This window comes from Sphaeramia orbicularis, chromosome 14, assembly GCF_902148855.1.
Source record: "Sphaeramia orbicularis chromosome 14, fSphaOr1.1, whole genome shotgun sequence".
Classification (NCBI taxonomy): Eukaryota; Metazoa; Chordata; class Actinopteri; order Kurtiformes; family Apogonidae; genus Sphaeramia; species Sphaeramia orbicularis.
In genome coordinates this window covers 12,156,974-12,172,245 of record NC_043970.1, presented here as the reverse complement: position 1 = coordinate 12,172,245, position 15,272 = coordinate 12,156,974, and the positions used below count along the sequence as shown (strand labels likewise).

The following is a 15,272-nucleotide window of genomic DNA, read 5'->3' as shown; positions in this document are numbered from 1 at the left end:
CAAAGCATTTCAGAACAACAGTTCTTGTTAGTTTTTAAAGGCCATACAGGTCACTCAGATCACATTCCACCAGACTCATTAACAGTTTTTTTCCAAAAGCCATCCACACCCTCAACCACCAACACACACTATAGTCACCAGCACATTAAAATCCAAGCCAGAGGACTTTTATATAGATGCACTTTTTTATATAATTGCACTTTTATATAGTAGTATTTTAATATTGATATGTTTCGGTGTGTTTGTTGTGCTTGTTGAATGTATTTATGAGTGAGAAGAATGTAGCATGAAAAGTATTTGTGTTTTTTTTTGTATGGGTGGCATGTGCTATTTTGTTGTATTTATTATGCAATGACAAATAAAGCTTCTATTCTATTTTCTATTCTATTCTGCTTCATACATCTTCTGCAAAACATGTGTGTGTGGGGGGGGTTATGTACGTGGGGTAGGGGCAGTAGTTATATACATGGATGTGCGGTCCATAACTAACATAACTAACGCTGGGGTGAAACAAAAGTGAAACCTAACATGCTTTCAGTGTCCAACTCCAACCTTCTGTTCCTCTATTATACAGCCGATCTTACATGAAATTTTCACAACTTCTAACCTGTATCCACTGGACCCCCTCCACATGAATTTGTTACATTTACATCCCCTTTATGACACCCCAGGTCTTGCATATAACATTATTTTGACCGACATCAGTCTGGTCAAAACCGAACAATTTCCAGGCTAGTGATGTGGACCCACGTCTGCTATGAAATCATCCGCTGAGACAGAGACTCCTGCATATTTCCTCCATGTGAGACGATGCTGTGTTTAGGGTGCTGCCGAGTCCCCACCAGACTGAATCCTGTCCACTGATTGGCTTCTGAAGCACGCATTCGGCCAATGAGGACTTTCATGCACCTCCCCTTTACCGTCCGATTGTTTTCTTTTCGAGACAGTATGAATATTCGATCATGTAAAATTGCACATTGTCAAATCAACATTCACGATATTATTGTAGGTGATAAATATCACCCACCTCTAGGTATGGTACTTAGCTTCCAACACAAAAGTAAACATCTTTAGAGTCAACGCCTTGTTTGTTATTCAAACTTATTAAAAACTCCTGTGTTCTGTGTGGTAAAATTACTGTTTTTGTCAAAGACATCAGGTGAGATTGGGAAAAAGCTGCCTGATGTTATAATAATGTGGTGAAATTACTGTAAATATTGCGTACACTTACACAGATTTCCTTCCGCAGTAGTACATTAGTTAGTATTCCTGTTGGCTTCTCTTCCTTCAGCGAACACAACCTCAAGTGTTTCAGAGCAAATACTGTTTATGTTTTGAAGGCAATTTTATTAATTGGATATTTTTAATTTTAACAGCACAGAGAAACAATAACACAACAACAACACACCAACTAAAGCATTGGATTAAAAAAAAAATAAATAAATTCTTGTTCGAGGTGAGACAGTTTTCACCAGATCCAAAGTATAAAATGAATAATTAGATTGGCCATTAGGAGTGGGAAAGGACCAGCAGTTACTGTAAACTCTGATTCGGGGACTGTTTCTAGTTTTTCCAGTATATTTCACATTTTTCAGAACAATGTCTCAAAAAAAAAAAAAAAAAAAATTATACTCTCCATATGGTAAACTTAATTTTTTTTTTTTTATTTCTGTCCATTCCAAAAGTGTCAGTGGTTCTTCATTCATTCATGGGTTAGATACCTCTTGCCAGCAGCCAGTAATATTTGCAGTAGGTATCTGTCCTGTTTCCTCAGTCCAGTTGTAACCCAGTCATCAGTTTAGTGCTCTCCATCAAGTCTGTCCAGTAGGGGGCGATTTTAGGACATTCCCAAAAAATATGGAAGTGGTCTGCTGGAGTGTACCCACAATCCCTCCAACATTTACCATCTCTAGTAATTTTACTTTGGAGTTCTTCACAGAAGTTTTAAATGTGGAAATTCAGTGGTTAGTAATGCAATATTCAGAACACATTTTAATCAATGACTGACTTTACATGGAAGAGGAGCATCCACCTGTTATATTGTAATTGTCATGATCTGTACCTGTGTGGCCCTCAGCTCCTCCCTCTCCTCATCTCCTCATTATTGGACTCACCTGCTGGCGTTGCGTGGCTGTGGCCAATCACCTCCCAGCCTATTTAAGGCTTAGGTTTGCAGCCATGCAGTGCTGGTCCATTCCTCTCCATTACCCACTCCATAACCCTGACATTTATCCATCTTCCTCTACAGACTCTGACCCAGGTTTTGTGTGTCTGTTTAGTTTTCATTTATGTTTAATAAACTTGTGTTTTTTTCCCTTCAGTACTGTGCATTTGAGTCCTCTCATTTTCCCCGTTGTGACAGTAATGACACGTTGCGTTTTTTTTGTTTTTGTTTTTTTTTTGTTTTCATCCACTAACATTACCTACATTGCAAACTAGAGCTGCACAATATATCGTTTGAGCATCGTCATCGCAATGTACGTATGTGCAATAGTCACACTGCAGGTTCTGCGATGTAGGAGATAAATGAACTCAACATGTTCTCATCTAATTTCAACCTGGGTACCTGACACACACTGCGTCACAATCATTCTTAATCAGTTTGCTGAAGCAGACCACGTCCCTACACATGGAGTGAGTCACTGGTAACAACAGAACAAAGAAAACAAGAACAAAAGAAAAAAATAACCAAAAATGAAGACTTGGTGCCAAAAAGAAAAGCAACGTCAGTTATCTAGAAATATTTCAGCTACAAGAAGGATGACACTGAAACGCATGTTCTGTGGCGACAGTGTCTTGCGCCTATTGCCGCAACAAGAGGTAACACAAGTAACAAACCATGTGAGATGTTTGAATGTATTATTTCTATTCAGTTGTTTTATTTGGTATTGGTTTATTGTTCTTATTTGTTGTTGTTTTTAATTGTACAGCTTTTTATGTTTTAATCTATTCTTGTATTCTATTCTTTTATGTAGGTTTTATCTATTCTTCTGTATTTTATGTATTTATTTGGTTTTTTAATTTTCTAAGTTTTAATTTTATTTTTACAGTTGTTCTATGTCCTTTAATCTAGTCTTGTATTTTACTCTGTTACTTTGTTTTTTATTTATTTTTCTGTACAGTACTTTGGTCCACTGTGGTTGTTTTAAAGTGCTTTACAAAGAAAGTTGAATTGGATTGGAACTAATTTCTCTGGCCTTTTACGTCGACACAACTCAGCTGTTATATCCTCCTGAGTATTTTTTCATATTGCAATATAAATCGCAGTGTTAAAAAACATCGCAATGTCAGTTTTTTCCAATATCGTGCAGCCCTATTACAAACATTACCTATGCAAACATAAGGAATCCTTTCACCTGAGTGTTTATTGTTGAGCAGCGATTTGTATGAGATCTGACCGAGAAGACACAAAAATCTTCTTCTATGAACAGCAGTGTATGTGTGTGTGTGCGCGCGCGCGTGTGTGTGCGTGTGTGCAAAAGCCAGAAATATCACCTTATGAGGTCAATAATATATTGCAGCAGGTACTATATCTGCATGAACGCGGTCTCAGAAATCAGAGGCTTTTACCTTTTTTCCGGGCCAGTGAAATGATGTCAGCGGCGCTCTTGCTCATGACACGGGTCACGTAGAGAGGACAGTTGGTTTGGCTGGCGATGGTGATGGCACGAAACACCGCCTCCGCCTCTAGCTACACGGGAAAAAGGATATTGTGGTCAACTTGGAAATGTTTTTCCCATTACAAATTTCTTAAATAAAGCTCCTAAAATATCTTACCCACTGAACATTAAGTATTTTTGAAGCTGTTTTATTTCAATAAATCATTTTTGACCAATTCGACAAGTGGAAGCTTATAATTTTTACTTCATAAACTGGTGATTATAGAGTTTTATTCAGTTATGGTTTTATTCATGGTGGGTTTGCAAGTGTATTCACATGAGCAAAATAGTGTGAAAATAAACAGTACACGCTGAGTTCTCTTACATGTTGTAGTCCACTATATGGATTAAAGACAAACTTCTAAAGACATCTATAGTCTAATTCAGGGGTGTCAAACTCATTTTAGTTCAGGGGCCACATTCAGCCCAATATGATCTGAAGTGGGCTGGATCATTAAAATAATAACAGTGAAAAAGTAAAAAATATGTAACAAAAATATTTATATGTATAAAGGTTCCTTAATGATCTGAATAACATGAACAAGCTGAAACATTTTAAGAAAAATAAGTGCAATTTTAACAATATTATGTCTCAGTTCATCATTTACACATGTGCATTATGACTTACAGATCACAGTGGATTTACAAATACACAAAACATTCAATAACAGGCAGAATATTGTTAAATTTATACTTAAGACAATTCAGGTTGTTCATATTTGTTCAGGTTATTCACATTGATTGTAAAAGGATAATTTGTAGATGTGAGCATTTTTATGTAATTTTACTTTTTTTACACCAAAACATAAGAAAATTTGCAGTTTTCATTATTTATAGCAGTAGTTTCCAACCTTTTTTGGCTCATGACCCCATTTTAACATCATACATTTCTGGCGACCCCAGACATTCAAAACAGAGACATTTTTTTTTGCCAAAATTAATTTGTTTTTGATCATGTAATAGTTTGTTATACTATGTTGCAAATAAACGTTCATTTTAGGCAACATTTAGTCTATATAATGTATATTATCATGGATGGAGGCAGAAAAGCCAGGTGTAGATTACTGCACAAAGTGAGAATTTGATTTTCCTTGGTCAGGATATGTACAGTCAGTCCAGCTTGGATTTACAAGGCTGACAATTAATACTGAACAAACAAGAACTCAAACTATGAATTATGAAAGAGCTGCAGCATTTAAAACTGACCACAATGAACATTTGAAAGATAAACAGTACCACAGTGCTTCAGTTTCAGCTTCACAGTTTATCATGTCTTTTATGGACTGGGATTGTCTCTCTCAACTCACCATATATTTTTTATTAGTAAGGTTTTTTTTTTTTTTTAATCAATTTCTAGAAATTTCAGGTGACCCCATTTGAATTCCAGGTGACCCCACATGGGGTCCTGACCCCAAGGTTGAAAAACACTGATTTATAGGTTCTTATGATAGTATTTTACTGGTCTGATCCACTTCACATTGAATTGGTGTGTATGTGGAACCTGAACTACAGTGATTCTGACACCTTTATCTGTTAAGGGTCATTTCTGCATTGGACCCATTGGCGGGCCAGTTTTGGCCCACAGGCCACATGTTTGGCACCTGTGGGCTAGTTGCTAAAATATCCATTTTGTCAACAGCAATATGTTTTCATTCAGGAATAGTTAAAAGATTCTCATAAAAAGTCAAACAGGCTGACACATGAAACAATTGTCCATACAAGTTTTTGTAGTTTGAAAGGTGACGCAAACACAGATTGTTTTGCTCTAGTCCTCAAACACAACATGAGTCCAATAACCAATAAATTGAAACCAAACAGGACGCCAGGCACAGATAAAGCACTAATCCACGTTGGCCTCCGCTCAGTTAGATTATGTTTCCAGGCTTTTGATTCTTAAGACTCTGTTTTACTGCATGACACTACGACACCGGCGGGACCACTTCACTCTGAGTGGAAAGTCCCACTCAGACCGAAGACAGACAAGACGCTGAGTTGGAAGCATGGCTTTCATTTCACTGTTTGCTGAAGAAACATTAGCAGGAAGATTTTGGGTGGAATGTAAGAATTTTCACTGTATGCTTACGTACAGAGACCACATGTGTGTAACAAGAACAATGTGTGTTTGGAAAGCAGTCCAGTAACATCAGAGCGGACCGTAGCAGTGTGTTTATGTGTGGCCTGTTTGCATATGTCTTTTAATTATCTGACCGCAGTGGGCTCTTGAGAGCACTGGCCAAACAGGCAGCATGTTTATGTTCAACACATTATCACTACAGTGGAAAATCGGAACAAAATTGAGTGAAATCAGATCATTTAAAATAACTTATTTACAAATACTGTCTATCTACAGTAATATTTATGTACCTCCTCGGGCCTGCTCAGCACGTGTCCCTCAGGTCCAGTAATACCCATCTGCAGCATCCGAGCCTGCTCCTGAAAAACACACATCAAACAAACTGTTAGCCTGTTTAGTTTATAGCAACATGTTGGCACAGGGTTCCTACAGGTTTCTACAAGTTAAAGTTTCTACAAGTCTTTTTAAGACCTTTTTAAGACTACTTAGAACAGAATTTAATGGCTATTTCACAGCCTATGTCACGGCCACACTGGCAAAAAGTCATGAGTCCAAGAATTTAGGGAAACTTGTGTCAACCACATCAAGAATGATTTTTTTGTCCATCCAGGAATTATTACATTTGCATTTCCTCATGCTTACTTTTTGCTTGTGACTCATCCCTTAAAGTTGCCAAAGTCAGCTTTCTCAGGTGGTGTGTGCATGAACAGCTGTGTGTTTGTCGGGCTGAATGTTCTGTGATCATTTCTCACCAGGGGCTGCAAAGTTAGCGATAATTGATTCCTAATTTCAAAATAAATTGTCAGTTTTAAACAAGTGGAACTGAGTAGTCTAGTGTTACTCTCTTTACAGCTTGGACATTTCACAGACACATTTAAACACAATCCAGCAAACCAATTTATGGCAACACAACTCAAGACCTACCATACCAAATGTAATACCTTTTGAAGACTTCTTTTAAATACAGATTTGTAAATTCAAGACTTTCAAGACTTTTTAAGACACCACGGTAACCCTGTACGTATGACCCATATGAACACTTACATAGCACAAGTTCCAACAGTGAGTTAAAGCTGATTTATTGAATTTTAATAACTCTCCAAAATCATTCTACCTCTATTTTTCTGGCTTTAAAGAATGTGTGAGGATGTGTGCAGTTTTATCAGGCCAAGCTGAAGAGGGAAAGCTGTGAGAATCCAAAACCTGTCGAGTATCTGTGTAGATTACATGTAGATCTGTGTTTATGTTTTGTGGTTGAGCCACAGCTGTGAATGGATGTCAGTAGGTTTTTGGTTGTAGCTGGTTATAGCTATGGAACATGTTCTGAAGTCGTCCAAATCCACCTCCTTGTGTAATCAGTCCAGAGTGTCATTCATTATAACGCAGACATAGTGTGTTACGAGGAAAAGTTCTAGTCGTGTAAAAATTTACAGACTATTTCCTCCATTTTTCCTTGTCATGTGGTCAAGGAAAAGTGATTCAGAGAAGGAAATAAGAGGTAGGTTTTTGGACTATTTGTGAACAGCTGAGGTGTGCTAGTCAGTACCCAAACTCTAAAAGAACACTTACACATCCATCTGCAATTGGAACATACTGATAGAATAACTGGCAAGAAACACAACTTCATAATTTGTCCTTCTTGCTTTGAAAAATGAAGACTTTACTTATTACTGTAGAGAAGTTAGAGCCTTTGAATTAAATATAACAAGAGAATAAGATTAACATGTGAAGTCAATTTGGCTTTTCTTTCATCACTAACAGTATTACTGGAAGTTACCACTAACATTTATCACACACCAGTCTAAACAATCGCTCTCTGTCTGAGCTTTTGAACAAGTCATGATATAATCTAGAACCTGAGACATGTTTGATCATATCATTACACTGGCTCCTTGTAAACACTAGATGTAATTGCAAGATTAAACCTTTAACTTAAACTGAGCTTTATTTTAATGTACTGGTAGGGCTCTATGATTGTAAAATGCCGCTCCTCTGACTATTCCAGAAACAAAGTAAAGTAAAGCACGAGTAGGTGACAGGGCTTGTTCTTATTCACCCTGTTTTTTCTAGAACTGTCTACTTTATCCAGAGAAATGTAGCTAGCATAGTTGACTTTTTTCTGCGTTACTAGTCTATTCTATTTATATTACTCATTGCTTTTATCGCCTCACACTTACTTTACTTTTTTGTTAGTGCTTTTTCAAGAGTGTTTTTGTATGCAACTGAGCTATTGTGACCGAGTCATTTCCCTTGTGGATTAATAAAGTTTGTCTAAGTCTAAGTCTACGTTCAGACAGCAGCGTTTAATGCACAACTCGGATTTTTTGGTGAAATCCGTTTTTTTTTGTGTGCTTGTTCATATTTCACATTAAATGTGACTTCTATCAGTTTTGAGTATAAACTGAATGCGAACCATGCGCAAAAGAGGTCCTGATGTAATACGTGACCACACAGGCATGCAGTGTGTTTACAGAAGTAAATATATTTTTACCTCCGCCAAGGAGGTTATGTTTTTGCCAGGGTTTGTTTGTCTGTCTGTCCGTTAGTGTGCAACATAACTCAAAAAGTTATGGACAGATTTTGATGAAATTTTCAGGGTTTGTTGGAAATGGGATAAGGAAGAAATGATTAAATTTTGGTGGTGATCGGGGGTGGGGGGGCCCACGGGGGGGGGGCACTGATCAGCCTTGGCGGAGGTCTGCGCTCTCCGAGTGCTTCTAGTTCCAACTGCTGAACTGTGATGTTTGTCGCATTTCAATGACGTAAAGGTCAGATAAATGTGACCTGGCTGTTCAGACTGAAGTCGCATTACAAAGTATCAGACACATATCAGATTTAGGACCACATATGATGGATGGTTGGATTTGAAAAAATTGGATTTGTGCTGTTCAAACTGTGTTTAACAGATTGCATACAGGTCACATATGGGCAAAAAATTGGATTTCGTCCACATTTGCCTCCAGTCTGAACATAGCCTTAGTCTAAATTTAAGTCAAAAATACCATCAGGTACTCATATTCAGCCAAATTAACCGTCTGATTTTGGTTTTTATGTGTGTCATGTTACTAATCTTTGTGCATGTGTTCATCTGTGTCCAGGTTGGGTTGCACTGGCATTTTATGTGCATGTTTTGCATCATTGTATTTTACGCCACCTTTTATATTTTGCAGATGTTTATTATTTGACTTTTATGAACAGCCCTTAGAGACATACTTTCTATGGCTGTTCGGCTACAATAAACTTTGACTTTTTGAACTTTAAATTAACTGATAGAAATCAGACTCCCAGAAATGATGGCTGGGATCAGAGATGAACCACATTCATCAAAAACACACATTTAGCACATAATGCACACGCACAGTGACAGAGTCCAGGCATGGTCTGGAGAGCTCCACTCCTCTAAATCCACCACCTATTACACTTCATTCACTTTGCTTTGTCTGTAACGCAGGGCAGCCCTGTATAAACTGCACCCTTATATTACTGTCCTACGGGAAACACACCCTCCCTCTCATCAGTGACAGTGTGTTTAGTCTGAAGGTAGTGGAGATACAATGCGATAAGGTTTGACTATGAAGATGAACTAAACCGAAATAAATCACACAGAGTTAAAACAGCAGTTCAAAGAGAAGGACATGAGACAAGTAATTACAGAGAGCAACGGGGGGGGCAAAGGAAAGTCAGAAGAGGAAGTGTTTTCTTTCTCTTTTCTTTTCTTTTTTTTTTACCTCAGCGATGATCTCGCCGTTTTCAGCATGGACCTGAGCAATGCCTCCTCTCTCTGCCAAGAAGGTGAAGACCTCATAGAGCTGGAGAGAACGCACAGAAACACATTCAGATTACACAGTTGTTCCACTGTTTACACATGAATCCTACACTCCTTTTTTTTTAGAGGTTGACCTTAAGCCATAAAGTAAAAGAAGTCCACAGTTTACATGATGTGTACCACGACACACTACAATTATTCTGTGTGGCCTACAGAAATTAACGTTCACCTCATGTGGGATGAGCTGCAGCTGTAACGCCGCTGCACCGCAGTTCTTTAACGGGCGGCATGACATCAGTTTTTCAAGCTAGACTATTTCAGTTGCCTCATGTGCTCCTCTGACAAACTGAATTAGCTAAGGCTGCATGAGAAACATGAAGAGTCCTGCCTCTCTGTCTGGACTTTCACTTTGTTTTTCCACCATGAACTCACTCAGTACATCATAGGTTATAAGTTACATAAGGATAAAGCAAAAAGATTTATGCTGCTCTGAAAGTCTATTTTAGGTCACAGGTTTTTACATATGATTTTTCACCTCCAACTGGATGTCATAATTATTCATTTTTTCCTCACTTACGTATCCACAGTTCAGAAGAAATCTTGTACCTTGTATCAGTGACCAGTTCTACAGATTTATATTCATCGTAACTGATGTGAGATGAATGGTGTAAATAATATAATTGTATTTTATTTCGCTCAGACAGATGTGGACCTTTACTGGTGACATCTAAACTGAACTGAAGTTACTGTACCTCACTGTTGCTCATCTGGTAGTAGTCCTTGTAAGCCATGTAGACCTGGAATGAGTTCACACCTAAGAAAAAGGAACAAAAAATAGATTAAGACGAAAGTTAATAACTAAATTCTAATTTTGATTGAAATGCTGCTTTTTAGGATTTGTTCAGCACCCACCTAAATAGGTAAATTCAATCTGCAGAACTCTATTTTCTTTGGGAGACACTTTTACAAGTTTTGAGAATCTGGTGAACTTAGACAATGAGTGGCTCCTTAAAAATCATAATCGTTTTTGAAAAAGGTATTGCATACTTTAACAAGTTTTTAACTGTAAAATGAATTACATGACTCTGTCAGTTCTGATTTTAACTTTTATTAGTGTCTTACAGGTTAAGGTAAATTCAGCCTCTGCATTTAACCCATCTAAATACACACAGTTCCTATCATTAACACATTAGGAGCAGTGTGCTGCCACTGAAGGCGTTCAGGGACCAACTCCAGATCTTCATCAGTACCTTGATTGCAGCCACAGAAAATTAACCTACATGCACTTATTTTTGATGATGGGAGTAACAAGATGAAAGCCACATAGCCATACCCAGAAAGAACAAGCAAATTCAACACATAAAGAGTCCAGAAAGACTGGAAATGGATCATGGAATTTTCTACCTTTGACAGGGAAGTAATTACTATTACACCACTGTGGTGCCCAAAAATAGTCAATAAAGTTATAAAGACGGGCATTTCTTGGGTTGAAAATGGCCCAAAACAAAGCTTAAAGTGATGCAGACTCAGCTGGACTTCACTGTTATGAGACGTATAAAAACTGGGAGATACATAAAATCTGCCCTTGACTGGGAACATGTGAAACCACACTCTCTTTTCCACAGGGAACTGAAGCTGTTATATTACACTGTAGAGCCTCAGCCTCAGATGGTTAGTATGTTAATTTGGATCCAAACCAATCACTAAAATTCACACAGCAGCAAAAAAGAAACTAAACAATCAAAGCAGATACGGTCTGTGTATAAAATGACTGTTATTGTTAAGAGAATGTGGTGGCTTTGAAGAGAACTTCAGCGCTTCAATTCCCATCACAAAGAGCTGTCGAAGAGCAAGGTAAAGCAGCGAAAATATTCTACATCTAGTGTACACTTAAATGACTTGTATATTTCAGTGGGCCTTTTTACATCATTAAATATTCACATGAGTTAAAGCAACATTTTTGAGTTGGTTTTTGTTTTGTTGTTTTTTAAGGTGGAGGACTTTCCCCTCCAGGGTCCCCTCAACAATATTGATCTGAGCCATTAACATCCCTGCTAATGCCTGGATCTGATGCAATGCAAGAGCAAAAGGGAAGTGAAATGTGTGCCGTGTTAATGTAACATTAGTCTGAGGGCTAATGTTAGCAAACATTAACATCAGAGAATGGTGAGTCTTGATTAGTATGTTTATGATATGACAGACTCAGGGGTGTGTCCTGGGTAGGAGGACTGCACACCTCACCTACGATTAGAGGAAATTAATTTTTTTATCGAAATCTCATGATACAAGTCCCAGACTTTTGTGTTTTTGTGTCAGCATTGGCCTTGCAATTAGTATTGTAACCAAGACCACTGTAAACCAAGACCAGTTCAGCCCCAAGACCAGATTGTATCAAGTCTGATGAGTTGACAAGACCAGCTACACAGACAGGAGATTATGGTACGAAGGTTTTCCAAATACTGATATGGCCAAACCAATAACTGTAACGTTACTATGTTGTGTCAGTGAAATAACAGTTTTCTTGTCATTTCATTGTTAACAAGTGAAAAGGTGGGACAGTGCACAGGAAATCTAGTTATATACATCAACACCACCCACCTTTTTCCTTGATGAGGGTGTCCACCTCCTGTTTGACACTGTCATTCCAGTGGGTGACGTCTACGTGGAGAGAGTAGTCGCAGCAGGCCTTCTCATCTGCCCACTGCCTCCACTGGTCGTAGGCCTCCATCAGGCTGCTCCCAGGCTCAGGGATCACATGGTCCACTGGAGAACATGGGTCATATGGGAAAGAGGCACACAAAGGAGAAAGAAGAGAAAAAAAACAGGTCAAAAAGATTTCACACAGGGAGCAAGAAAGTGAAAAATGTGAGAGAGGAGGAAAAACAAATAAGAAAAGTCAGGTGACATAAAAAGGACAGACACAGAAGACAAGGAGCTGTCAGGATGTTTCTGCTGCTGTTTCCACTTTGTCTTGTCTTACATAACCGTTTGTCTGTCTGGGTTTCTGCAGTCGTCTGCTGCTGGTGTCCAGTCATGCCATGTCACATTCTGAATGAGAATGTGCCTCGTCACTGAAAACTTTAAGGCCTGTTCAACAGCAGAAATGATCACACCATTGTTTTTTATTTGATTATGTAAGAATGATGATGGATTGTTGTTAATTCTCAGCTGACTACACCTGACATTAAAGGCACAGGTACTCAGTGTAATTTGGACTGGAATGTTATCGATACCAGTACATTACTGATTCTGCTTATTGGATTCATTCTGTATCGATTTCCTTTCTGATCAATATTTTTTGTGGAAAAAAGTCATTTTAAATGTCAACACAAGTGTTTATCATCTCTAAGCTCTTGTTATGCATAAAATATTTTTACACAATGTTAGTGTTTCCTACCTGATTACTGAAAATTGGGCATTAATTAACTGTTCTCACTTTTCTTTATAAATTGACGCCATGCTTCAGACCATGTCTTCATCTCTGACAAAAATATTAATGCAAGTTTCCAGTTGTGCAGATGAGTTTGTCAAAAAAAAAAACAGCCAACATTGATGCTCAGAGACATATAATTTGGACAAACTGGACAATTTGAAACCAGTTCTATTTTCCATTTTTCAATTCCTGTCCCTAACTTTGATTATTATTACTTATTAATGGCACAAACAATTTGGAATCTTTGCATAACAAGTCGCTTTTCCATTGACCCTCAAATTGTGCGAATATAACTTGTGCATAAAAATTTGCCTAATGGAAAATGACAATTTCGCCAAAACTCTCATTTTTTGATGAAAAGTTTTTAGGCTGGCAAGAGGTGGTTTTCGAGTGTAGCAAAATTGGTATATCGCGTAAAACTGCAATGGAAAGAACTTTTTCTGTAACTAGAGCCACGTGAACAAAAAAAAAGCAGATATTGACAGATGTTACAAGTGAAGAAGAAGAGTTTTAGAAACATGGCATGGTATATGTGGACATACCAGGAAACTGAAACATTTTTGAATTTAGTACGGGATAAAGGGGTAATATACAATAATAAATATATCTGTAAATCAATGTGATATTTATGTTCATCACCATGTTTATAGAATGACATCTCGTGTCATCTTGCGATAATAAATAAACAAATCATCACATTTGTGATTTAATGAAAAAACCGACAGTACGTACTTCTGTTTTTTCAACATTTAGTAAATATCGGTAAAGTTTTGCACAGATGTCCAATGGAAAAGCCACCACAGACTGTCTTTAAAGGGTGAGAACATATAAAACAAGACAATAATATATAATTGTTGATCAGGGGTGTTAAAAAACACACACAAAGCTCCTATAGAATGTGATATGTGATTTCTGAAGATAACACTTTATTCAGACAGTCCACCCACATTAAATGTTTATGTAATCTATTCCTATTTCATCATACTATTATCTGAGATTCAACAATTTAACATCAGTTCTGGTGTTTTTTTTCTCCTAGTTGTACTGTTACATGTACTCTAGTGATGATCTGTTGAAAATCATTGTTTGCTGCATGAATTAAGAGAAAAAAATATTCAGATTTTTAAAAGATTATTGTTATGATTCAGAATGTGATGACACTGAAAACCATTCAAAATAAACTGTTACACATACAATGCAAACTCTTTGTCAGTAAGCAATACTAATAGTGATAAGTTTACATAAAATCCTAGTGAATAGTTACACAATGAACAACAAAATAAAGAGAAAGTGAATTTTGATATTTAATTATGCATGGTTTTTAATAATAATGCAGCGACTGTAAGTTTGTTTTCTCTGAAACGATCTAAGTAAATCTCCACTGTAAGAGCCATGACTACATCCTGCCCCATCTTACTCAGCTGTAATAAAACAACGCGTCCCGCTGCCTCGCCACCTGACCGCCTTTCTTAATCTCATTAAAGACGACCCAATCTGCTTATGCTGTTCTTTGCATGTTAATAGGATAATGCTGGAAACACTACTCATGAAAAAAACATTATTGTTTACTATGCCAACCGTCTGAGCTGATTTTTGTTTACTGTCGCTCATACACAACAACATCTGCGAGAAACTAAAGCTATAAGACAGTGTTTATTACCCACAGGAAGATTCAAACCATAGTGGACTTATTCACTTTCTCTCTCACGTACCCTAGTGGAATGTAATTCCCTTTATGAATGGGGCAGTGAATAGAGCTTACTACAGTAGCACGCCTGTTAGTGAATGTGTGTGTGTGTGAATACAAGGACACACTGGGACTAGCAGCAGAGTAGCGGGTAGCTCTAAAGAACTTAATGGCATTAATGAGGCGGGGGTATCTACCAGCTGTTAGCTGTGATCGCGCCTGGTCTGTGAGCGACACAAAGTTCACAAACAAGCTCATACTAAGCTCCTACTGTACAGACAAACATGAAAACAGACACACAGACTGGGGCTCTGTTTCCGTGGCACCATTTTACTCCACTTCCCCAATTCAACCCCCTCCCCTCAAAACGCAGGCTTTTGTATCGTCTTTTTCTTGGACAACTGCCCGCGATGAAACCCGCTGAAGCCAGAACTGCTCCTCATCCCTCTCTCTTTTATCCTGTCAGTGTCTCTGCCCTCCCTACCCTCCCACCTCGCCTGTTTTTTTCTTTTATTCTTGGCTTTAGACCATTCATTCAACTTCACAGATGACGCTCTAGCAATGTGGAAGAAGTATTCAGATGTTTGCCTAAGTACAAAAACAGATACCGCATTGTGGAAATATGTTTAATACATTCACACCCTTATTTTCAG

At 37.8% G+C, this 15,272-nt stretch overlaps 1 protein-coding gene across 3 annotated transcripts in view; it reads right to left on the bottom strand.

Annotated features, from left to right (window-relative positions):
- The window catches only part of dpysl3 (dihydropyrimidinase like 3), an 81,242-nt gene that overhangs the window by 29,879 nt on the left and 36,091 nt on the right, over positions 1-15,272 (bottom strand). For all 3 annotated transcript variants that reach the window (XM_030153723.1, XM_030153724.1, XM_030153725.1), the window contains exons 4-8: positions 12,098-12,262; positions 10,252-10,313; positions 9,462-9,542; positions 6,024-6,092; positions 3,571-3,691 (exon numbers count right to left, since the gene is read on the bottom strand). In XM_030153723.1, coding sequence (XP_030009583.1) covers positions 3,571-3,691; positions 6,024-6,092; positions 9,462-9,542; positions 10,252-10,313; positions 12,098-12,262 — 498 coding nt within the window. The remainder of the gene's footprint in view (positions 1-3,570; positions 3,692-6,023; positions 6,093-9,461; positions 9,543-10,251; positions 10,314-12,097; positions 12,263-15,272) is intronic.